This window comes from Molossus molossus, unplaced genomic scaffold (assembly GCF_014108415.1).
Source record: "Molossus molossus isolate mMolMol1 unplaced genomic scaffold, mMolMol1.p scaffold_m16_p_5, whole genome shotgun sequence".
In the NCBI taxonomy this organism is placed as follows: domain Eukaryota; kingdom Metazoa; phylum Chordata; class Mammalia; order Chiroptera; family Molossidae; genus Molossus; species Molossus molossus.
Window position 1 is genome coordinate 7599151 of NW_023425388.1, and position 25073 is coordinate 7624223.

A 25073-nucleotide genomic window follows, 5' to 3' on the forward strand; every position below is an offset into this window, starting at 1 on the left:
GGTAAAAGAATTCAGATCTCCAATTGATTCAGCAACTTCAAGGGGAAAAGAAATCTGTGGATTCCTGGAATTAAAGCTATTTCTTCAAAAGATCACGTTCTGCTTATTTTGTTACAGACTTTTATTTTTTTAATTTTCCTTCCCCGCTCTCAAAATGTGTTTTCCCATTTGCTGTTTAATTGGTCAACAGTCCTAAGTTCGAATATGAAATCCTTAAGACCCACCAGAAATGTACACGGTAACTTCTGTTGTGTGCGGTTTTTTGGTCACTAAATATCTGGTGTCTTTTTTGGCAAAACTGTAGTTTTACATTTTATGGTGTTGTTTTTCCTAAAAAAAGGAAAACAAACCTCTTAGTGGCAAGTTTTCATTCTCCACAGTTCTGTAATCAATTCTAATAACCTTGTACAAGAGAAAACATTGGGGTCCCACCCAATTACCTGGTTCCCGCTCATAAAGACCAGGTCTGGGAGATTAGATGACTGTTGCTGAAGACGCAGGCTGTGGGGCAGTGATCATTCCCCGTGACATCCAGGGGCCCGAGGCCAGAGCCCAGGACAGAACCACGCTCGGCAGCTCAACACGTGGGGACCCGGAAGGGGAAATGAACAAATGTTCTTTCTCCCTGGGAACCTATTAAATAATGAAATGCCCTTCCTCACCTCTTACATAAGCGGATATAATTCCCCAATCACAGCTGCTTTGCAAAATCTATGACCCAAAGCTCTGCTGCGTGAATGGTGCGTCGCCGGGAACTACTTCCAAAATTTTGAACCGCTCCACCCCACTTTTATCTCCGACCCAAACCCCTGCATTTCCCGACAAATCAGGTAAAACCCTTCCACGGTAGGGAGCGGGCTGGGCTCAGGAAACCTCAGCTACCACACACCAGGCTCGCTCGTTAGTGCTGCGTCCTTGTTTGAAGGTCAGAAGAAACGCAAACTAGTGCCCGGGAGATGCCAGACGACCCACCGGCTTCCAGATTCCCGAGGAAACCAAGGGGCTCAGTCCCCATCCCATTTCTTGCTATTTTTCATAGTTTCAGTTGCTGAAGACACAGGACTTCATTTCAGGCTTCCAAACATCTTATCGGGATTACAAAGCATTGCTCAATAAAAAATAAAAACAAAGTTTTGTTCATGCAGAAGCATCCATTGCCCATCAGAGGTACACCAAGGCTTTGGGGACAACCTAGTGCTGAGCTGTGGTTCTCAGGAAAGAACCATCTTCCAGCATTTTTCACAGTGTGTTACCCGGTAAGAATGACACCCTCAAATGGCTGCGGCTTCTTGTCCTGTTCAAAGCAAGCCCCCCTGAAGGTCCCCAAGCTAAGTCTCAATGCACGTAACCGGGGGAGGCGGGAGTCACGGGGTTTAACTCCAGTGGCCAGACATGCCAAGAAAATGCCCCGCATTCAACTGTCTCTTTCATCCTTGTTGCTAAAGTAGGCTTTTGTAATTTAAATGTTCCCATTGGAATAGGTAGAGAAATTTGATACGAAACACAGAGAATTATAGCAAACTCCATCCAAGCACCCTAGCTTGAAATCTAACGTGTTATTATCACGTGTGCTGGGAACAGTGCTAATGGGCTGCAGCGGAAATACTCCGGGCTCAGAAACTTAACCAGGGAAAAGGAACAGAGGAACACCTCCATGAAGAAATAAGCGAAACTAACCAGGTCACACCTGCCATTCTCCTTTATTTCAGGGGTTCCGATTTTTCGCAGCATGGGGAAGGCACCGTCTGGGGGTGCTGTCTTCGCTTCCATGCAAAGTGGCCCACAAAACAGCAGCCAGTGAGAAAGCCAATAAGAAGAGGACTAGACTTCCAGAGATTTTTAACTCAACTATATCTTAAATTATTACCTCTCAACTAGCAGACGCGATAACGAGCACCTGATAACAGAACTCCGTCCCACCACCCTGTCCCAAGAGGGGCTCATTCTTGTCATGCTTGAACTGTATCTAGAATAACAGCAAGCTCGTGTTCTGCACCAGTGCCTGAGAGCTGGAGAGTCTGCGAGGACACCGTGCCATGTGTAAGTGACCTCGCCTCTCTTTGGCATATATTTCTACGTGTGGAGGCGACCCTGGGAGCCAGGGAGCAGAGCAGATGGCCGGAACAGCCACAGGTCGCCTACCTGGAACACAGACAACACTCCGGCCGGAGGAGACCCTCCACGGTTAGCCCTTCCAGTGGAATTTTATTACACATCCAGCTCATCCCAATAGCAGAGTGAACAGTGAACTTGGCACACAAACAAGAGAGAAGGGACGCTGGCTCTGAACCCTTCTCCCAATTACATCAGATCACATAAGGCTGAGTATACGGAGTCACAGGTTTTTGCTTTTCTTTGGCAAAGGCCTCGAAGGATAGCGAGAGGGGATTTCCCCAAATAAAGATAACCCTGCACACCCGAAGGGGCACCAAAGGGAAGCAGCACATGGGTCACCTGCTCAGCCGACCTGTTGACGCTGATTCAGGTGGGTGTGCTTGAGTCGAGGGGGCTCTGCACATGGAAACACTTGGTTTCAAAGCACAGGAATAGCTGGAAGTTCCTTTCGAGCCTCCGCATGTCTTCGTCTTCCTTCCCGAGCGCTGGTCAGACGTGCGGGAACTTGGCCACTTTTCCCCACTTCTCAAAAGGGCAACAGTTAACCTACCTTCATAGAAGATGTGGAGAAAGGAAGAACTAAGCTAGTGACATGGAATTTGTTTTTCTCGTTGGAACGCTGCTGAGTGATTTTAAGTGAGACAAGCCTATGAGCTAAAGCCCAGCGCAATGAGTTGTTCCGGACGCGCCTGCGGTTCAGCCCCGGTCCATGCGGCCTGTTGGAAGGATTCTTTCAGGAGAGGACAACGGCTGGAACCAGCCTCCTGCACCCCCACCCGGGCTAGGACCCAGGGCAGAGTCTCAACAGAGGTAGTTTTTGTTTGTTTGTTTACCTTTATACCAACAATACTATGGAAGCGTCGAGTACAAAAGAGCAGGCTTCCTCCTCACTCGGCGTGATGGCAAAGGCCTTCCATCTTCAGAAGAGGCTGGTGAGGACCACTGGGTGATGACCTCCATTCAGCGCACAGAAAGACCCAAAGAGGGGGCTGCAGCTGTCTCTGACTCAGAAGGGGCGGAAGGTGCTACCGTCAGGCCCCAGGCTGCTTCTCCTGCCATCGCATCACGAGCCTTCACGGACCTCTCGGACCCTGGTCAGCGCCTGTGCAAAAGACCCTACGTGCAATGAGCACAGAAAGCTTGCCAGCGGCCGGGCAGGGTGATCACGCCACGCACCCACTTCTCCAGGGGCGCGAGTGGGGCACGCTGGCCCCGGCTCGCTTTTCCTTCCGAGGCCGCTCAGGACGGGTTGCAACACCAGCCACGTGGAGCCTGAAGCCCAATGCACTGTTTTGGTTTAGAATGAGGTGTTTTTTATTATCATTGCTCTTGGAAGGAGGAAGCTAAGAAATCAAGAATCAAAGTACAGTGAATGTGGAAGGCATCCGGAAGCAGAAGAGATTTAAGACTGACGGACAGAGGAGGAGCCCAGGCCTGGCAAGCCCTGCGTGGCCCGCAGCACCTCCTTCTCGAGAGCTGAGCCCAGCGGCGGGCCCGGCCCCGCGCTTCACTTCCAGCGGTGCCGCACGAGCGAGGACTCATCGTTGACAACCTCCGGGTCCGGGGGCGCGTGCCGACACCGGAACGGGAGCAGGAGCAGGATGATTAAGGTAAGGAGGATGATTCCACACACACTCATGAGCGTGTACGAGACGATCCACAAGATGGGCTCGTTCAAAGGCAGAGTGGGCACGCAGTTGCTGGCTATGTCGTCTGTGGAGAAAGGCCCAGAAATTTCAGACACCGGAGTCCCTGCAATTGCTGAGGAGACAGAAGGGGGAAAACCACAACTATGAAATGAGCAGTCCATCTCTAACAGATGACAAAGAGATAACCCCGCGCTGTGTCACACCAGTCACCCTGGCACTGGGTCTGGGGCTCAGGCGTCTGAGAGTGCACCGAGGAGGCCTCGGGCAGCGTGCCTTCGGGGCTCCTGTCCCCTGGCACTGGAATGGCAGAAGGCACATGCCAGGTGCTTCGTGGAGGGCCGGTGGGGCTGGGCAGCTCTGCGGGCGAGAGCATCGGGCAGGGCCTGGCAAACACAGCTGGGCTGGCTGGTCGTGAGGAAGGACGCGGCAGCCGTAGCCACAGCCAGAGCTCAGCTGAATCTGCCTGTGTCCGGGGGACGTCCGCAGCGGCTGCCTGGGCCCGCACTCTCTGGTGGACTCTAATTCTACAATACGATAGTTCTCCTTTTAGTTTTTGAGGCACCTCTATCCTGTTTTTTCATAACGGCTGCACCATACAACCCAGTAATCCCACTTCTGGATATTTATCCAAAGAAGACAAAAACACTAATTCGAAAAGATGTATACACCCCTGTGTTCATTGCAGCACTATTTACAGTAGTCGAGATACGGAATCAACTTGGATGTCCATTTATAGATGAATAAATAAAGATGTGGTCCATACAATGGAATATTACTCAGCCTTAAAAAAAAAACAAAAACCCAAATCTTGCCATTCACGACAACATGAGTGGACCCAAAGGCTATTATGCTAAGTGCAATAAGTCAGACAGAAAAAGACACAAATACCAAATGGTTTTACTTATAGGTGGAATCTAAGAAAACAACAACAACAAACAAACAGACTTATAAAATAGAGATCAAACCGATGGCTGCCAGAGCGGGGAGGGGGGAGGGACACATGAAAAAGGTGAAGGGGAATCTAATCAATACTCTCACCTCTGCATGGTGATCGATGATCACTAGACTGAGTGTGGCGATCCCACTGTAAGGTATGCAGATGTCAAATCACTGACCCGCACACCCGAAACTAATATAATATTGTGTGTCAACTATACTTGAATAAAAAATAGTCTTTAAAAGACTTAAACAACCACAAACAACTTCTACAGTTGGCAGTGTCCTTATGTCAGCCTGACCCTCTGTCCTAATGGAGCCCATGACCACCTGGGTCAGGCTGGCCCAGGAGCTCCTGCCCCGCCCCACGCTCGACCTGTGTCATGTGTACAGTGTATGGAGGACACAGAACCAAGAGAGGTGAACGCGGGCACCATGGCATTCACGACACGCCTGGTAAACAAGACAAACCCAGCTGAAACTGGTCAGTGACTTCCGGCCAATGCCTGGAGGGTGCCCTTTCTGGGGACGCAGTCCAGATGACTTCCGAGAGCAGGTATTCTATCATTCTGCACGAGACTCCTCTGCCCCTGTCAGGAGCACAGAATTTGTTCGGCACCCTAAGTTCTACTTGGAAAAAGAAAAGCCCTCGTCACCCATGGCGCCCACGTTTCACGGCAGAAGTGAATAGTTAGGCATGAGAAAGGCATGTGGCTAAGCACTTCATTTCTCTGTAACTGAAGCCTCAAGATCCTAACGCCTCTCAGATAAGATCCTCTTTTCACCAATGGAATAACGGCTTTAAGAGAGTGGTTTGACGTGAGGGGGGAGCCTTGATCAATCTTGATCAATACCTTGGCTGGCTGGTGTGGATTCCACGCGCAGATTCATGGCTTCGGCCAGTTGTGCGGGGGGAGGAGAATGAACGACAGCCCGCAAACACCCGGAACAGAGGGAGCGGCCTGTGCGCGGTCAGACCCCCACGCAGCCGTGAGCAGAAAGCACGCACAGGCCACAGCCGGCTGCCATCTCCGTTGGAAAGTCAAGTCCATTCATTCCCAAACTGCCTACGGCGACTCTCTCGCTCCAGCAGCAGAGTGCAGCAGGCCGGACACAGGCACCTGGCGTGTCACAAGCCTCAAGTTGTCCCTACTCGGCCCTTGGTGAAGAAAGTGTGCCAGTCCCTGACCTATTGCCTAAAAATGCAACTATTTCACAAACGTTAAAGATACCTAAAAATGAGCCTACTCTTATTTACAAAGGCAACATAATACATATTTATGATAAAAAAAACAACAACTTGAAAATGTAAGTAAACACAAGGAAATAAGAACAGATAAATTCACCACTCAGAAGTAATCAATATTTCTATTTTGGAGTGCAATCATTTCTCTTTCTTTCTTTCTTTCTTTCTTGGTGCAATCATTTCTCTTTCTTTCTTTCTTTCTTTCTTTCTTTCTTTCTTTCTTTCTTTCTCTCTCTCTCTCTCTCTCCTTTATTGATTTTAGAGAGAGAGAAAGTGAGAGGGAGAGATAGAAACATCGATGAGAGAGAACATCGATTGGCCGCCTCCTGCATGCCCCCCAGCCAGGGCCCACAACCTGGGCATGTGCCCTGACCAGGAATTGAACCAGCGACCTCTCGGTGCATGGGCAGATGCTCAACTACTGAGCCACCCCAGCCAGGCAAAAGTGCAATCTTTTCTAAGCATCCATTTGCTGAACAGTTGGGACCATGGAGGACATGCTGTTTTATGAGCTGTTTTTCACTTCACAGGTGAGGACAATCTCTCTGTGTCATTTAATTTTCAACCATACTACACAAAAAAAGCCATACTGTGGATGTATCAAATTTGCTTACAATCCCTACTTATGACCCTCTCAGTAGCTCTCAGTATTCTTTGTATTATAAACACGAAATATCTTGTACCTAAATCTTTGCTCATATTCTTACGTTTTCCAGACTGAGTTACTAAAAGTAAAATTATGGGTCAAGGTATGCTCCCGTTTAAATTCCTGGACATTTGCTGGCAAAATGCCCGTAAGAAAGACCGAGCCAGTGCCCACGCCCAGCCACGGGTACGGGAGTGCCCACACCCAGCCACTCGCTCACCAGCCCTGGAGACAAGGAAGAAGGACCGTCCTCAGCCCAGATCATAGCGCCCACGGCTAGTTGTTTACTCGTAGGGGGAACCATTTAAAAAATACACTCATTGGCTATTTACATTTTTAATTATAATTTCTATTATTTTCTCATTGATTTGTAAGAATCCTTTGTATGGCAAAAACTTTCTTACATTGCAAATGTCTTTTCACAGTAGGTTATCTGTCTTTTAACAAATGTATCCTCTTTATAAATAGAGATAGTCTAACAGATACAACTTTAGAGTGAAACCTTGGTGCAGGGACCCTAATCCAGGGAGGCATAAAGAAATTAACAATCGTCTGGGCCGGTTTGGCTCAGGTTAGAGCGTCGGCCCACAGACCAATGAGTCGCGGGTTTGATTCTGGTCAAGGGCACGGACCTCGGCTGCAATTTGTCCCAGGCCCCGGCTTGGGTCATGCAGGAGGCAGCCACTTGATGTGTTCCTTTCACATCAATGTTTCTCCCCCCCCTCCCCCCACCATTCTATCTGAACAAAAAGGGAAAAATGTCCTCGGGTGAGGATTAAAAAAAAGAAATTAAAAATCACTCGGAATCACTTCTGCTTCCAGACAAGATGGAGTGAGACGGACCAGACCTACGCTCCCACCTGAAATAACTCAAACGCGGGGCAGAGCACATGGAAAGAAAATACTGAAGATCTTGGAAACCGGGCAGGAGAGACTGCACGTCCCGAGAGGTGGGGCGCAGAGGAAGTGAGCCCCACGACGGCCCCGGGAACAGACACACGGGGCCCGCAGGGCTCCCCGAGCTGGGGACACAGGTGGACGAAGCTGCTGCAGTTGGCAGGGACAGGAATGGACCGAGGGCAGGCCCACCCTCCAGGGGCCTCCCTTGGGCCCTCAGCTGAGAGCTGACCAAGGAAGGAGTGGTGTCCAGTGTGAGAGCCACTTGAGAGGATCGAAGAAGCCGTGCTTGGGGCGCCCCCGCAAGGCTGAGGGTAGTGTCGACTCTGCTCCCCACAAAGCAAGAAAGCAAGCCCAACTCACAGGGCATCACCAGAGCACCGAGTCTTCCGTCTGCAACGGGAAAGATTAAGCATAGACTAAACACTGCTCTGATCCCATCTGATGACGCTCAACAGCAAGACGAGGCAGGATCAACTCTTCCTAAGTAACTTAACTGTGATTAAGAACAAATCTCAGGAATATGCGTTAGGATACAAAAGTATTCAGCACCCTTTTGGGTTCCTGAACCCAATTTCAGTGCGTGGAGGGGGTGGTTCCAAGAGCAGCCAGCAATTCCTGCTTACTAGCAGGGAAGGTGTCCAGGAATTCAACTCAGTGCTGACACTAACTATAAAATAAAGTAAAAAAGACCTACGTCAAACTTCTAGAGAGAAAAACGGTATTGTGTGAGATGAAAGATACATTGCATGGTATTAATAGCAGCGTATACCCTGCAGAAAACAAGGCAGTGAACTTGAAAACTTAACAGAGGCTAGCCCAAATGACACACAGAGGAGCAGACCACACAGAGACATCATGAGGGAACAGTGGGACTACTTAACGTGGCTGAACACCCATGCCATTAGACTACCCAGATGAGAGAAGAGGGTGAGGGGCAGAAAAAATATTTGAAGATCTAATAAAAATGTTTTAAATTTGACGGAAGCCATAAACCACAGATCCAAGAGGCTCAAAGAACCCCAAGCACAAAAAAAACATGAAGTAGACTACACCAGTGAATCACTGAAAACCAGTGATAAAGAGAAAATCTTAAAAGCAGAGAGAGGAAAAAAAGAAATGTTTTGTACAAAGAGACAAAAAGGATTAAAAAAGATTTCATGTCAGAAATAATGCAAGCTAAAAGACTTGGGGTGGGGGGGGGTGCGCCAACCTAAATTCTATACGAAGCAAAAATATCTTTCAAAAATAAGGATATTTTCCCACACACAGACACCAGCTGAGAACTCATCACAAGCAAAGGCATACACACACATACACTAGAATATTATCTCGCCTTAAAAAAGAAGGAAATCTTGCCATTTGTGACAACATGGACAAACCTGGAGGACATTATGCTACGTGAAATAAGCCAGTCACAGAAAGGCAAATACTGGAAGATCTCACTTCTATGTGGAATCTAAAATAGTCGAAGCAAGTAGCCAAGAGTAGACTGGCAGTTGTCAGGGGCTGGGGGAGGGGAGGGAGAGGTGTCAGCCAAAGGGTATAAACTTTCAGGTAAGCAAGATGAGTAAGTTCCAGAGATGTAATATACAACACGGTGACTGTAGTTAGCAATATTGTATGGTATACTTGAAATCTGCTATAAGGGTAGATCAGAAGTATTCTCATCATCACCACCAAAAAAAGAAAGAGAAAATGGTAACTATGTGAGGTGATGACTACATCCATTAGTTTGATTGTGGTGATCATTTTACAATGCATGTGTATATCAAAACACCAATTTGTACACCTTAAATATATATATATATATATATATGAATATATCTTATTTTCAATTACACATCAAAACAGATGGGGGAAAAAAAAAAAGGAAAAAGAAAACACCACCAGAGCCGACCTGTGCTAGAAAACATGCTAAAGGAAGCCCTTCAAGCAGAAGGTCCATGACATCAGGTGGAGACCTAGAGCCACACAAAGACATGATCAACACCAGGAATGATAATTATGGAGACCATGATAACCCCCGCCTGCTTACCTGTCAACACTTAAGAAGATACCTGATTTAAAGCAAGAAGAACAGCACACTGGGTGGTTTCAACTTGCGCAGAAGTGAGCTGTTGAGGGCGAGGAGGGCGGGGACAAGTGAGGCATACTGTCCTCGGTCTGCTGCTGAATGAGGGCAGATTGTGAGGCATTAGAGACGCACACTGTAAACCCTAAGGCAACCCCTAAGACAACACAGCAAAGAGTTACAGCTAGTCACCTATCCAAGGAGATAGAACGAAACCGAAATACTCAATCCAGAAGAAGTCAGAAAACGGGAGAGAAAAGAACAGATGAGACAAAGGGACAACCAACCGCAGGGTAGGACTTAAACACAGCCCAGTCAAGCATCGCTTTAAACAGAGTCTCACCGGGGCTGGCAAACTTTCTCTGTAAAGGACCAGAGAGGAAATACGTTAGGCTTTTTGGGCCACAGAGGATTTCTAGCATATATTCTTTTCAATTTTTTTTTTTTTACATAAACCTTTAAAAATGTAAAAACCATTTCTAGTTCGAAAACAAGTTACAAGCCAGATTTGGCTGGCATGCTGTTGTCTGCCAATCTGTGGTTAAACACCCCCACGAGAAAGCAGAGATTGTCCAATTAGAAAGCAAGCAGTATTTAATTTTATGACTATATGCTACCTACAATAAATCCATTTTGAATGTAAATACTCAGCCTGGCCAGTGTGGCTCAGTGGTGGAGTGTCAACCCATGCATCAAGAGATCACGGTTTGATTCCTGGTCAGGGCACATGCCCAGGTTGTGGGCCCGATCCCCAGTGGGGGGCATGCAGGAGGCGGCCAGTTGATGTTCTCTCTCATCAATGTTTCTATCTCTCTCTCCCTCTCCATTCCTCTCTCTCTCAAAATCAATAAAGAAAAAAATTTAAGCCCTGGCCAGTTTTTCTCAGTGGTTAGAGCATCGACCTGCGGTCCAGAGAGACCTGGGTTCAGTTCCCGCTAAGGGCATGTACCTCGGTTGCAGTTTGTCCCCGGCCCTGGTTGGGTTGTGTGGGTGGCAGTTACTCGATGTGTCCCTTTCACGTCGATGTTTTTCTCTCTCTCTCTCCCTCCTACTCTATCTGAACAAAAAATGGAAAAATGTCCTTGGGTGAGGACAAAAAAAAAAAAATTAAAATAAAAAAATGTAAATACTCAGATATATTAAAAGACAAAGAATGAAAAAGATGTATCATGCTAATGCTAATCAAAAGAAACTCAGAGTGGCTAGATTCACACTAGACAGAGTAGATTCAGAGCAAAGACGACTACCAGGGATAAAGATGGTAATTTCATAATGATAAAATGTTCAACTCATATATAGGATGTGACAATACTAAACGTTTATGTACCTAACAAGAGTTTCAAATTCCATGGATCAAGAACAATGAAACCACAAGGAGAAAACAACAAATCCACAAAAATAGTCCGAGATCTCAACATGCCTTTCTCAACAGCAGAGCAAGCGGACAGAAGAGCGTGAGGGTGTAGCCGACCTGGGCAGCCGAGCACCCAGCGTGACGGGACTGACAGTCTACAGAGCGCTCCCGCCCACACGGCTGCGCCACGCCGTTCTCAGGAGCACCGGAGATGCTGACCGAGGTGGGCTGCACTCTAGTCCACAAAACAAGTTTCAATGCATTTAAAAAGACTTGGTTTTATACTACGTCCTCTGATGACAGTGGAATTACATTAGAAGTCAGGAACAGGAAGATATCTGGAGAATTTGTGATCACCCGAAGCTAAAGAACAATTTTTACAACTCTACAAATATTCTATGAGAAAACACAGGAGAAAATGTCCCTGAGTTAGGCCAAACCTTTCTTAGTTACACCAAAAAGTACCAACCGTAAATGAAAAAAAAAACACAAAAAGATAAATTTTGTGTTGTCAGAATTAAGAACTTCTCTTTGACAGACATTATCAAGGGACAGGGAAGACTAGGAGAAAAACACCTGCAAGTTACATTTTCTCATAAAGGATTTGAATGCTGCACATGAACTCTGAAAACTTAATAATGAGAAGACTTCAATATAAAAATAGGCAAGACAATCTGAAAAGACACTTCACAGATGTGGGAATGGCAAACACCCATGAAATGATGCTCAAGATCATTAGTCACTGGGAAATGCGAATTAAAACACAATGAGCGACTACCAAGTACCTTTACAATGGAAAAGTCTGACCAGCCCTGGCCAGTGTGGCTCGGTTGGAGTGTCACCCTCTGCATGGAAAGGTTGTGGGTATGATTCCGGGTCAGGGCACATACCTAGGTTTCGGGTTTGATGCCAGGTGGGGGCACATATGGGAGGCAACCCACTGATGTTTCTTTCTTTCTCTTTCTCTGTCTGTCTCTCCCTCCATTCCCTTCTCTCTAAAATCAGTAAAACATATCCTTGGGTGAGGATTAAAAACTAAAATTCAGTTAAAAAGACCAACCATATCAAATGTTGACGAGGCTACAGAGGAACTGGGACTCACACACTGCTGGTGGGAACATAACTTTAAAAACTGTTTGGCAGTTTCACAAGAAGTGAAACATATCTCCATCATAGGACCTAGCCATTCCACTCCACGGATTCACCTAGGGAAAATGAACATATATGTCCAAGGACTTCTACACTAATGTTCATAGCTGCTTTATTTGGAATAGCCAAAACATATGGAAACAAGCTAAAAGTTCAACAGGCGAGTGGGGGTAAACCAATTGTGGTATATCTATACAGTTACACAATTAAACATTGCTCCGCAGTAAAAATGAATGAAGTAGTGCTATATGAAACAAGAGGTACATTTCAAGTAATTGTGCTGAGTAAAAGAAGTCAGACCAAAAGGAATATGATTCCACTTACATGACATTCCAAAACTTGAAAAGTAATCTGTAGTTTTGACAGAAGGCAGATCAGTGGTGACCTGGGGTGACGTGGGGTGATGTGGGGGTCAGCAAGGGCTTGGAGGCAGAGGCAGGCAGAACATAAAGGTACAATAAAACTTTTGGGCTTGATGGAAATATCATCATCTTACGTGTGGTGATGGTTTCAAGGGTGCACATATATGTACAACTTACTAAGTTGTACCCTGGAACATGAATTGTTCACTTAATACCACTTAACAAAATAGACTCAGAGACAGAAAGGAGCACGGTTCAGACTGACAAAACTCAGAGGAGGGGGGTGGGGGGGTGAGATAAATCAAAGAACTTATATGCATGTATGTGTAACCAATGGACACAGACAACAATGCTGGGGGACCAAGGGGGGTGAGCAGGATGGGGAGGAGGGTGTCTGAGGGGGAAAAGGGAGAAACATCTGTAACAAAAATAAATTAATAAAAATTGGATTAAAAATGGAAAGAACAAGATGGTCAAAAAAGTATATCAAAGAACAAGCAACATGTGATATGATCACACTTGGGTGAAAAAGAAAAAACAAAACAACTCCAGCTCTGCTGGGCATATGGGCACTGATTTGTGAATTGCCCAAGTTAGACGCTTTTTCATATGTACTATAGGTGTAGACTATAAAAATATCAACCCCCCCAAAACAAAATTTTCCTCTATGTACATGTGTTACTTTTATAATCAGAAAAGTTATATTTTTAAAAAAGTTTTCGTAAACTAACACCGATGGATGTGTCGTCGCACATACTGTGTGCTCTGGGGACACCTGTGCGCTCACGCTGGCCAACTCACTGCTCAATATTACAGCTGTAAGACACTCTCTAGGAAAGCCAGTTGCTGAACTTCGATTGCACACACTACTAATTCTCTGCTCAGAGCATAGGTTTCAGGTTTTCCTATTGCATTCATCTACGAGAGGCTGGGGGAAGCAGTGGTCAAGGGCATGGACCCTGGGGCCAGACTTCTGGTGTTCAGATCCTGGCTCCCCCTCTGAACTGTGTCTTCCTGGGCAAGTCACTTGACTTCTTCGCCCCTGTTTCCTCATCTGCTGTGGTGACAATCACGGCACCAACAAGATGGACAACCAAGTGCACAGAAGTTAAGCACTTAGCTCCTGGGGTGAGGTCATTGCTTCCTAAAATTCACCTGTTAACACACTGTTACTTGTAATTCTTTCATCCATGTCCTGGATTGGAATTTTTAGCATGTGTCTCTGTCTTGTTCCCCAGAAGGTCAGAACCCAGTGGATAATGAGTGTCTGAGGAAGAGATGCCAACTTCCCGACTACACAAATTATAATGGTCAGATCTTTCTCGCCATAGCACACAAAATAGAGTGCATTGTTTCCCAGCACCAAGAACCTGTTTCTGAGGAGTGTTCTGGAGACAGGACAGGCGTTGCGGATCCAGGACCACTCTGCTCCGCAAGCAGGCACGAGCCACTGCTGCGGGGCCTCAGCACCCTCTCCCGCGGGGCTGCCGGGCTCGGCCCCCCGGGCCCTGTGGCTTCGACGACTTTGATTGCATTCTAAATAACACATCTCTGCAACTCTGCCCTTGACAGCTAATGTGCCTATTTTTACACATGCACATGTACCAGATGATCCACTTTTCAACCTGAAGCAAAGGAAATTCACGGAGAAATGACTGCCAAACCCACGGCGCGGCTCCAGTTGAATAAGCTGAAATCTACACAGCTCTGGGTGCTAAATGTCTGCGTCTATAAAAAGAGGTGGTGGTATTTCAGAAGCTGAGGATACATTAAGAGAGTTGTCAGTTTTAACACTATTATTTCCCCAGCTCCAGGGCGCTTGGCCCAGGCAACACACAGGCAGTTGAAAGTGCCCCCGTTTCCAGCGTCTGTTGCAGGTGTGCGAGGCTCTGTGCTGAACACCCAGCTGGCCAGCATCATGTCACACTGGGTCTGCCGCCTTGTTTACCTGGCTCCGATCGGAGACGAGAACAGTGGCTCTCTGTCGGGGCGGGAGAGGGGGGCAACTGAAAAGAGGCGGAGCAGCATAACAGAAGCACCTGGGTGTCTTTTCCCCAAACACCCACCCCCTCCCACCCACCACCACTCTGGCATACCCTGGCTGAACAGGAGGTGAGGATGTGGACCACGTGCATTTTGAAAAGCTTCCCAGGAGATTCTTCAAAGAGCCCTCACTCACTGGGCTCCTGCCCACCCTGTCCCAACCCCCACGGAAGGCTAGTCCTATCAGCTAGTGTTGTCTATCAAACACGAATTATTATGAAAACCAAAATAAAAGACATCGGGAGGGAAGGGCCGCTCCCAATGATTTTCACTCCACCATGTGCTGGTTCGCACAAAGGTGGGACTTTCTCCAACTCTAGCACATAGAAATGAGGATAAAATACAATTCCTGATTTTTAAATGTGTAGCTGACCTCAGAAATAGGCCCCAGGCCTGGGGATCCCAAAGCTCAGGAGTGTGTGGGGTTGGAGGGGCGAAGGCTTGACCCCAGCACCCAGGAGATAGACCCTAGAGCCGAAATGCCAGGGAAACCCTGGTCCATTGGTGGAATAAGCCGAAAGACTCTACCAACAAGGAAGGTAAGCTGTCCAAGGTCTGAGGGGGGTGGGTGAGGAGGACAAGAAGACTCTCCCCTGGAAAGGGGGCCTCCAGAACACAACCTCCAGATTCCAGGGCTGGGATCTAAATCTGCACAGCTTGGTGCAGAAACCCTTATGTTTTCATTATCTGATGACACTCAGCAGAAGCCAGTGCAAAATTGCTTTTTAGCAGCATTTTTACAACCCAAGGTGCATTGGACTCTCCAGAGGGCAGGAGTGGGGGGGGGGGGGGGGACTCCAACGAAGTAAGCTCACAACAAATAATTGCAAACCAAGTGAGAATAAAATCACCATGAGAGGAGTCAGCAGACACCAAAACAAGATGAACTATCCATCGATGATAGAAAAATACAACAATCTGCTTGAGATTATACAATAGCTGTGTTTGCAGTGATTAAAAACTCACTAAAATACCAATATGAATTTTTCAAACTAAACAATCTGATTCAAAAGTTCATGAAGAGCAGAAAATTAAGAAAGACTAGCAGAAAAGTTTTGAAAAGAAAAATAATAAAAAGAAACTAATACTATAAGACATATCAATGGAACAGAATTTTAAAAATCCAGAAATAAATATATATGCCCTAAATATTTACTAGAATTTGATATAAAATCACGGTGCGCTTTCTAATCAGTAAAGAAAAAATGGATTATTCAGTAAATGTTATTGGAACATGGGGGTAGCCACCTTGGGAGAAAATAGTTTAATACGTACGTTCTGTGCCAAGGTAAATTAAACATACAAGTCCTTGAATAAATCATACAAAACTTTTAGTGAGAAAGACCATTTAACACGTGACAGTAAACCTCCGAGTGTCAAAGCAAACGACTGATATATTTAAATACATAAAAGTAAACATGTTATATTAAAATTTATGTTAAGTTAAAAAATAACTTATAATTGAGATACAAATTATAGCTTCTTTTCTCCAAACGGTTAATTTCTTAATTACATAAAGAACTCCTATAGATAAATGCAAAGAACTAAAAATCCAACAGAAATAAATGGGAAAAACATATGAGTGCATAGTTCATGGAAAAGGAAAAACGAACACTCTTGGAAATATGAATATAAACTCAACCTCGCCCAGACAAAGTAAAACAAGCGAAAAGGACACTGAGGTCGTCTTCTTGGCCTAACAGATTGCAAACTTCCCCAAGTGTGATCACCCCCTGCTGGCGAGGCTCCCTGAAGAATCGAGCCCATTGCCTGACAGAAACAAGCGGACAACATTCCTCAAGATCACACATGCTTATCCCCTTTAATGCAGCAATGCTACCTCTAATAATCTCACCGAGGGGCACACTTCCATATGTGTGAGCAGGCATATGTATACAAGTGGCATCTACTGAAGCTAAAGGAAATACAAACCGCAACGAATTATAGAACACTACAAAAAGTGAGCTAGTATGCTGGAAAAAGTGCAAAATAGCATTTCCAGAAATGAAAAATATAGTCTCTGCCATTTAACCCTCAGTGACTAGGTGAAACAGACTGAACACGGCCGAAGAGGGAACTGCCAATGCATATATTAACATTTTTCATAATAAAAGATTGAGAAGAATCAGAGGGGAAACTAAATATTCAGTAAATGGTGCTGAGGAAATGGAATATTCTTGGAAGGATTAGATACCTACTTCACATTTTAGAAAAAATAATTTTAGAAAGTATATACTATTTAAAAAAACACAATAACTCTATTTTCTTAGACTAAGGAAGAATTTCTTAAATAAGAGCAGAGTAAAAGCCATAAGAAAGATTAGTAATTTTTATTTCACTAAATTTAAGAAAAAATGTAAATAAAAGGCATCAAAAACAAGCAAAAAAAAAAAAAGTCCATAGAGATCAGAAGAGATTCGCCACGCACATAACCCAGAAAAATGAATCTCAAATACATAAAGAACTCATATATATCCATGAAAAAGTAGAAAAACATGCAAAAGCTGTCAATAGAAAAATTCACCATCAGAGAAACAGCTCAAACATCCCATAAACATAGCAAAAGGTAAGTCATCCCTGAAGTAATCAATTAAAATATGACACTATTTCACACACACAGACAGGCATAAAACAAAAGAAATATAATAATACTTTGACAGAATAGAAATTCTGATATAATTCTGGTGGTCCAGCTACTTTGAAGACAAATTAGACGGTAATAGTAATGCTGACAACCAGCACATGAAATTATCTGGAAATTCCATTTCTGAAGATCACATCCACTCTCACCAGATGTTCACCACAATACTGTTTATAATTGCAAATGTTAGAAACAAGTCAAATGTAAATCAAGGCGGGATTGGGTAAATCATCTGAGTATACTCACACAGTGGAATACTACATAGCAGTCAAAACAAATGACCTAGCACTCATAGCAACATGAGGAATCTAGAAAAGGTAACATTGAACAATAAAAGCAAGTTGACAAAGGGTATCCACCATACAACAGTGTTCGTATAAATTAAGAAATACAAAGACACCCAAATGACCAACCTGTGTTTTGTTATAAATACTTGTCCATAGGTAGATGATGGTCAGCTTCTAGAATGAGCCTCCATGACCCGCTTCCAGGCATTGACTCTTGTGTACTCCCCTCCCCCATCTACCAAGTGACACCATGTCACTTTGATTTGTTTACAAAATGACTGTGACTTCTGTCTTGGATTCTCTTTTGCACACTCTCTCTGGGATCACTTATTCTGGGGTGACCAGGTACCCATCTTGGGGACATTCAGACAGGTCTGTAGCAAGGTCCACATGGCAAGGAATGGAGGTGTCCTGGAAATAACCACATGACTGAGCTTGGAAGGGGACCCTCCAGCCTTCAGAAGCTGCAGCCTCAGGGGAGACGGGGGACCAGAACCACCCAGCTAAGCGCCCCGCCCCTCGATTCTTGACCCACAGCACAAGCTCCGTAAGTGCTGCTGAGCTGAGGGGCAACTATTCCATTCCGTAGCAAGAGGTAATAATCCAGGGTGCTGGGAACGATGGTGAGGTCATACATGTGCAGTGATTATGAGAAGAATACACAGCACCTTCAACACAAAGGGTAACTCTGGGCAGGGTGGTGAGGTAGGGCTTTAGCTATACTTATTTTTTCATTTCTACGACACATTTTTGAAGAAAATATGACAAAATGATAGAATTTGTTGTATCTGGGTGTTCCATAACTGTGTACGTAGACATGATTTCCTGTCATTTCAAACATTTTCTTTATAACTTAAAACATATGATAGCCCTGTCTGGTGTGGCTCAGTTGGTTGAGTGTCATCCCGTGCACCGGAAGGTCACCAGTTCGATTCCCAGTCAGGGCACATGCTCTGGTTGTGAGTTCAGTCTCCAGTTGGGGTGCCTATGAGAGGCAACAGATCTCTCTCACATCTATGTTTTTTCTCTCTCTCTCTCAAATCAATAAAAACATACTTTAAAAGATAAATAAACAAAAAGTGAGATTAAAAGAACTTATAAGCACGTATGCATAACCAATGGACATAGACAACAATGGGGGGGGCGGGGCAGTGGGATAGGGAGGGGGTGTCTAGGGGGGGAGGAGAAATATCTGTAACAAAACCAAATTAATTAAAAATTCCAAAAAAACCCCCCAAAAACTCAAAAAGCAAAACAATAAAAAGCACACGTTATAAATGAAAAATAAACACTTTGAAACAGAATAAAGGGCAGGGAATCGCTTCCATTTATTAAGATGCCACCGACCGCGGCTGGCTCCTAACTGCGGCCCGAGGGAAGCCAGCCCTTCAAAGGTGAACAGTGGGCACTGAAGAGACGCATCAGTGTATTTCCCACCGCTGGGAAAATCGATGGCTAAGTACCCACACCTTAAACAGGTTTCCAAAAAACAGCAACAACAAACCTAAATAAGAGCACCTATCCAAGAATTCATGATCAAATTCAGGACACTGTCTCTGCCCAGAGACACTGCATACCACCCTGTGCCCACAGCACTTCGCATGGAGCAGATGGAGATGCCGACCGGAGCGTCCACTGCGGTGGACGATGCTCGGCTGTTGCCATAGCAGCCTCTATCCACTTCGATGGCGTTTAATGAGGGAACAGGAATTGCGGGGAAAACGGCTTTGCTTCTTACGTTCTCTGGGTTAAAAGAAGTAAAGTCCCCCCACAGTCGGGGGACTCGCTGTTTAGTGGCAGGGCCCCCGGAAATGCAGAGAGAGGCCCCCGCAGGGCAAAGCGAACGGGCTGAGTCAATGTCCGTCTGAAAGGGTCACATTTACTCATGACCAAGATTTAAAAACTGACACGTCTCAAGCCCCCTGAGGCTGGTCACAAACACAAATCGCAGAACTCCGTAGTGACATTTAAGAAGATACATCACAAATATGTCCATGGATTGGGCGATATAAAACAGGGACTGGCCGAAGACTCCAGATGTTATTTTTCCTTTTCTTTAAAAAACATTTTTTTCTTTATTGATTTTAGAGAGAGAGGAAGGGAGAGGGAGAGAGAGATAGAAACATCGATGAGAGAGAACATCGACTGGCGGCCTGCTGCCCTCTGGGGATTGGGCCCAGAACCTGGGCATGTGCCCTGACCGGGAATCGAACCGGCGACCTCTTGGTGCAGGGGTCAGTGCTCAACCACTGAGCCACACCAGCCGGGCTCATTTTTCCTGTTCATATTTCTCTTCTTTGGTTCTCCAAATTACTTTATTGGGCAGGAATGACCATGTTCAAACAAGAATATGAAGCACCACTTAGCTAGTTTATGTCCCAGGACCCCCATTTCAGACCACCACATAGAAAGCACGAAATGAGAGCTGAGCTCTCTCCCTCCTGAATAAATCGGCTATGATTGGCATTTTGCCTGCACACCCCCCTCTCCGTGACGCTCCCCCAAACTCTGGTTGATTGGAGATCAGAGTAAAGGTCTGGTCGGTGCCTGCCCCAGACTAGATCTCAGGTTGAAGGCTTCCTGTCATCAAGTTCCTACTTCCTGTCCTTCACGATGCAGAGCTCTTGTATTTCACTGTAACCTCCACCCCCAGCTTTCTTCTGTTCTGCCTACTTGTCACTAGTTTCTTGTTCTTGCTCACATTTGCTTCGTTGTTCTACCCCTTAGCATTTCCTTCTGACCCTGACCGATGCCCCTGACGTTTTCAGTCTTCTGACACCCGACTGGAGACGGGCAGCGTCTGACACTCCCTGGCCACAGGCTTTCTCCACCCATCCCCCCGCCCTTGTCCGTGACCTGCCCTTCCCCTGTTCGCTCGGCTACTAGTCAGAAGGACCTGACCCTCCCACCAAACCGTGGGCAGTGGGGACTCTCCATTCCAAGCCAACTATCAAGGATGAGGACATTTTCAGGGGTCAGGAGTTCAACCATCCCATCAACTTGTGCTCTTCTGGTTTCTCCAAAGACGTGGCTAAGCCTCAACGCTGCTCTGTCTCCAGCCTGCCATCTTGCCCAAGGACTTCTATCGGAAAAATGGGCTCCTTGGTCACGTTCATGTAACAGCAATGACAGGCATTTGCTTCTTATTTCATAGGATTTCTTTGAGGGAAAGACTATGCACAGCTTCCCTATGAATTGTCTTCATTCCTTCACTTTCTCTGTCCAACACTTCGGCCCACCTCCCAGGCCCCTCGGAGCACCTTTATCTCCGGGCGAGGTGCCATCGCAAGTGTCCTATCAGAGGGAACAGCCATGCCGACACTCCCTGAGCGTGTGCCACGTACCAAACACTGAGAGCCTTCCGTGGACCATCTCTCTCTCCTCCCAGCAGTCCTGCAGCACCGTTTATTGATAAGCCTTGGATCACAGATAACAGGCATGAGGGAATCAATTCCATGGCAACCGACTTACCAAGAAGAGCTTCCAAGTGAGCGAGCTGACATGAGTCCTCTAGCGAGGTCCCTGTCCAACGCAAGCACGCTTACCTGCACAGGGGCTCGCGGCAAAGCCCACCCTCTTGCGGGCTCTGTCGAAGACCACGTAGAAGCCCTCCATCACGGTAGCACCAATCACCAGCGCATTCGTGGAAGGTGAAATGCCAAATCGGTAGCATTCGTAATTCGGGCCAGCCCCCATCATGGGCTGAATGTAGAGCTGTTTGTTTAAGAGGAAAGAGTAAACAGGTAAGAAAAAGCACAAATCAGGCAACATCACACAACTGTCCTGGTCACAGCGTGCTCAGAACCTTCCAAGGTGCTCTGGGAGCTATAGAGAAAGAATATACCAGCCCTGCTGTGCAGGACTTGACATCATAAACATGGTGGTGATAAACATTAGTGAAGTTATAGAAACCTGTACACAAACTGTAACTGTACACAGATACAACCATAAGATGTCCATCCACCTATCCATCCAGTCATCCATCTATCCATCTGTCCATCCGTCTGCCCACCCATTTGTTCATTAATCCATCCATCCATCCATCCATCCATCCATCCATCCATCCATCCATCCATCTGACCATCCATCCGTCCGTCCGTCTGTCCGTCCGTCCGTCCATCCATCCATCCATCTGCCTATCCGTGTATCCATTCAACCGTCTGCCCACTAGTTATTTAATGAGCACTTCAGATGGCCTAGGTACCATCCTGGATACTAGCAATACAAAGATGAATAACACACGGTTCCTGTCCTGATAAAATTTCCCATCTATGGGGGAGGCAGGTAAGTAAATATCAAGTCAGAAGTATTCTAACAGGTCCCTTCTATTGATAATGTCGACCTGCTAACTCTCTCCTTGTCCAAACTCTTTCTTCACTTGGTCTCTAAGCGACAGTCCTCCCTCCCTCCTAGCTCCCTGGCTGCTCCCTCTCAGGCACCTTGCTCCCCCTTCCTCACCGTCAGCCTATGAGCACTCCAGAGCCCGGCTTGCTCTGTCTTCCCTCCCAGGGGACGTACGCAGCCCCATGGCCTCAGTATATCCCCTGCTCTGTGCGGAGACTTCCAAATCTCCAGGTCCAGCCCATATCTGTGCTGCCATTGCCACACTCTTCTGTCCACTGGCTCACCCGCTCACCACTCAGTTGGCATCACAATTGTAACATTTAAAAAAATGGAACTTCGGATATTGCCCCCAATCGGCTCTTCTCTCAAGGTTCTCAGTCTCAGTAAATCCACGACACGCCCAGTACTCAGGCCCCAGAGCACTGGGTCAGTATCTCTGACCTTCCACGAAAAGCACAGCCAAAGCCTGTGGCCTCCTCTGAACAGACCCGAATCTGATCCTTCCCTCCCCATCGCGATCCCTGGTCCAGGCCCTTGTCGGCCTGTCTCTCATGCTCCCCTACAAAGGTTCCAGGATGCCATCTTTCCAAAGTGATGGTGTCGTCCTCTACCAAAGAGTCAGCATGACACGGGCAGGACGATTTCCTCAGTACGAGACCGAGAAGCCATCACAGTCAGAGAGAAGAGGCAGCATCACAGGGCCCTGGGGTGTTAAACAGACACAAGATAGGGCCCTGGAGGCAAGGGACTCTGGGGAGTGAGTCAGAACTTAAGACAATCAGTGAGCAAATCAAGATCATATCAGTAACAACAATCCCTCTGTTTTTAGTGGCAAAGTATTAAAATGCAAGCAATTCAGAGTGGCTGGGTAAAACATAAAGACAGACATTTGGGTAAAAAAGCTATCAAGTACAAAATAGGTGAGAAGGATTTTGCCCTAAGGCAACAAGATAGGCGGTCTTGGGTCTTGTGGCTGGTGGCAAGGTGAGAGGTGGGGCTTTGGGAGGGAGGAGCACAGACGGGAAGGAGGCCAGGGGGAGGGGCTGCTGCCTGAAGACAGAGAACAGGAGGCCAACTGGGAGGAGCGTGGGTCCTTAGGATTGGGAAGCACTCGGGCAGGACTTGAACTCGGAACAGACAAGGAAACCAGGAGTTTTCAGATGAAGGTCACTGTGCTTCACCTGCAGGGAAGACGGAGGGAGAGGATTTTCAAGGCACAGTGGTGGCAGTTCCTGGTGTCACCAAGGGCTAGACATCAAGCAGCTGCTGTGTCCAGGGAACGGTGGCAGCGGTTAGAACCCTGCACCGACCGGTGGGACTTCAAGGCAAGGACTCGTTCTAGTCCTCACTGCATGCTTGGCGCCCGTGGTATGTGCTGGGCACACAGGAAGACCTCAGTAAATGCCTGCGAAATGAATGAGCGGGGCTAAGCTTTGATCAGTGTTAAATTAAGAAACGTGTTTGGGGGGGGGTTACACTTAGCTGCCACAGAAACAGAAACACATACACATGCGTGTGCGTGCACGCACACACACACACACCCCTACCTGTGAATAAACTAATTCCATAATGAAACCCAAACAGTTATCCAATATGATGCAGCTGACGGTATTGATGCGAACAGAATTTATACCTTTCACTTGGTCCTCTCTGTCTCTCCCAGTTGGCTTCCAATAAAAGTTCCAGACTGTAAATGTGTCACATGTTGGGAGAGCTTCGGTATTTCTGGATCTCAGAGTAAAACTGTCTGTCTTAGACTAAAATAAGCACAAATGGACGAACCAGTGGTATTAAGACTAAAACCATTTACATTTATAGGGTTATGTGGGAAAAAAAAATCAGAATTTGTCTATGCGCTGGGGATTGATTTTTTTACCAGGCCAAATAGGATTCAGCTCACGTGTTTTTGGAAAATATTGTTGGTGACAGACCAGATTTAAGGCAATTGCCTTTGGTACGACTCTTTTCTGCCCCAGCAAGCATTTGCCCAGCTATTCCTGCAGGTGACTGAGAGGCCACAGGGAGCCCCCATTACCTGGATGACAAGGAGCCCAATGATTGCTCTAAATGTTAGGAAGGGGGTCAGGCAGGTGGAGCCAGGTGTTAGGAGACAAGCCGGTGCTGTCCTTGAGGGGTGCCACTAGCATATGGGGCATGTGAGGTTCTCATCAGGTGACTGTACCCCACTGCCCATCTATGGCCTTCCCAACAGGCAATGGCAAGCTAACATGGTGATGCTGAATTTTAAAAAAAGAAAAAAAACAGCGAGAAATGTTGATTTTTAAAAATCAAAAATGAGCCCTGGCCAGTGTGGCTCAGTTGATCGAGCATCATCTCGTGCACCAAAAGGTTGCTGGTTTGATTTCCAGTCAGGGCACATGCCCTGGTTGCAGGCTCCATCCCCGGTAGGAGGTGGATGGGGGGCAGCCAAAATCATTATCTCTGTCTCTGTCTCTCTTCCTTTCTCTCTCAAATCAATGAAAATACAATAAATAGATTAAATTAAAAATCGAAAATGTGAACACATCAGTCAATCAAAAACAATCTAGTCTCGTAAGTGAGAATAAGACTGAATTCTTAGCCCTGGCCAGTTTGGCTCAGCGGTTAGAGCATTGGCCCATGGACCAAAGAGTCCCGGGTTCGATTCCAGCCAAGGGTACGTACCTCGGTTGCGGTTCGACCCTGGCCCCAGTTGGGGTTGTGCAGGTGGCAACCAATTGATGTTTCTCTCTCTCTTCCTCCCACTCTGCCTGAAGATAAAGGTAAAATATTCTCAGTGAGGATTAAAAAAAAACCAGGCAAATGGAATGCCGTCCTCCAACCTGCCTCCCTACATTCCTACACTGCCCTGTGCTCTGTCCTGTAAGCACTGACAACCCCCAGTGAACCCTCACTTCAGATGGCTACGACCTGCCCTGGACATAGACGCTTGCCCCCGAATGCCTGCTTTTCCTCTGCCAACCACCCAGGTGCCGTTTGTGTGCCGGCACACGTCCACCTTTGTCCTCAAGCTGGGTTTCAACTTTAGCTACAAACCACACTGAGAGCCCTGGCCGGTTTGGCTCAGCGGTTGGAGCATCGGCCTGCGGACCAGAGAGTCCCGGGTTCGGTTCCCGCTAGGGGCATGTACCAAAAAAAAACCAAAAAAAACAACACACTGAAATAATGTCCACATTTGGCTGGTTGACAGAACAAAATGTAATCATAAAGAGCACATTCTTTTAAAGATGCTGAAAACCCTATCATTCTCACATTACTTTGCAGCACTGTTCATCCAAGGGTATGGCCGTCCTCTGAAGATGTCATTGGCCAGTATTACCCCTTCCCCTT

The 25073-nt window shown here is 46.5% G+C and overlaps 1 protein-coding gene across 1 annotated transcript in view; it reads right to left on the reverse strand.

Moving 5' to 3' along the window:
* Window positions 1–2931: 2931 nt before the first annotated feature.
* The window catches only part of BACE2 (beta-secretase 2), a 68133-nt gene continuing 45991 nt past the window's right edge, over window positions 2932–25073 (reverse strand). Inside the window, exons 8-9 of the mRNA XM_036243485.1 lie at window positions 20945–21113; window positions 2932–3876 (exon numbers count right to left, since the gene is read on the reverse strand). Of these exons, the coding sequence (XP_036099378.1) occupies window positions 3623–3876; window positions 20945–21113 (423 nt within the window). The 3' untranslated portion in view covers window positions 2932–3622. The remainder of the gene's footprint in view (window positions 3877–20944; window positions 21114–25073) is intronic.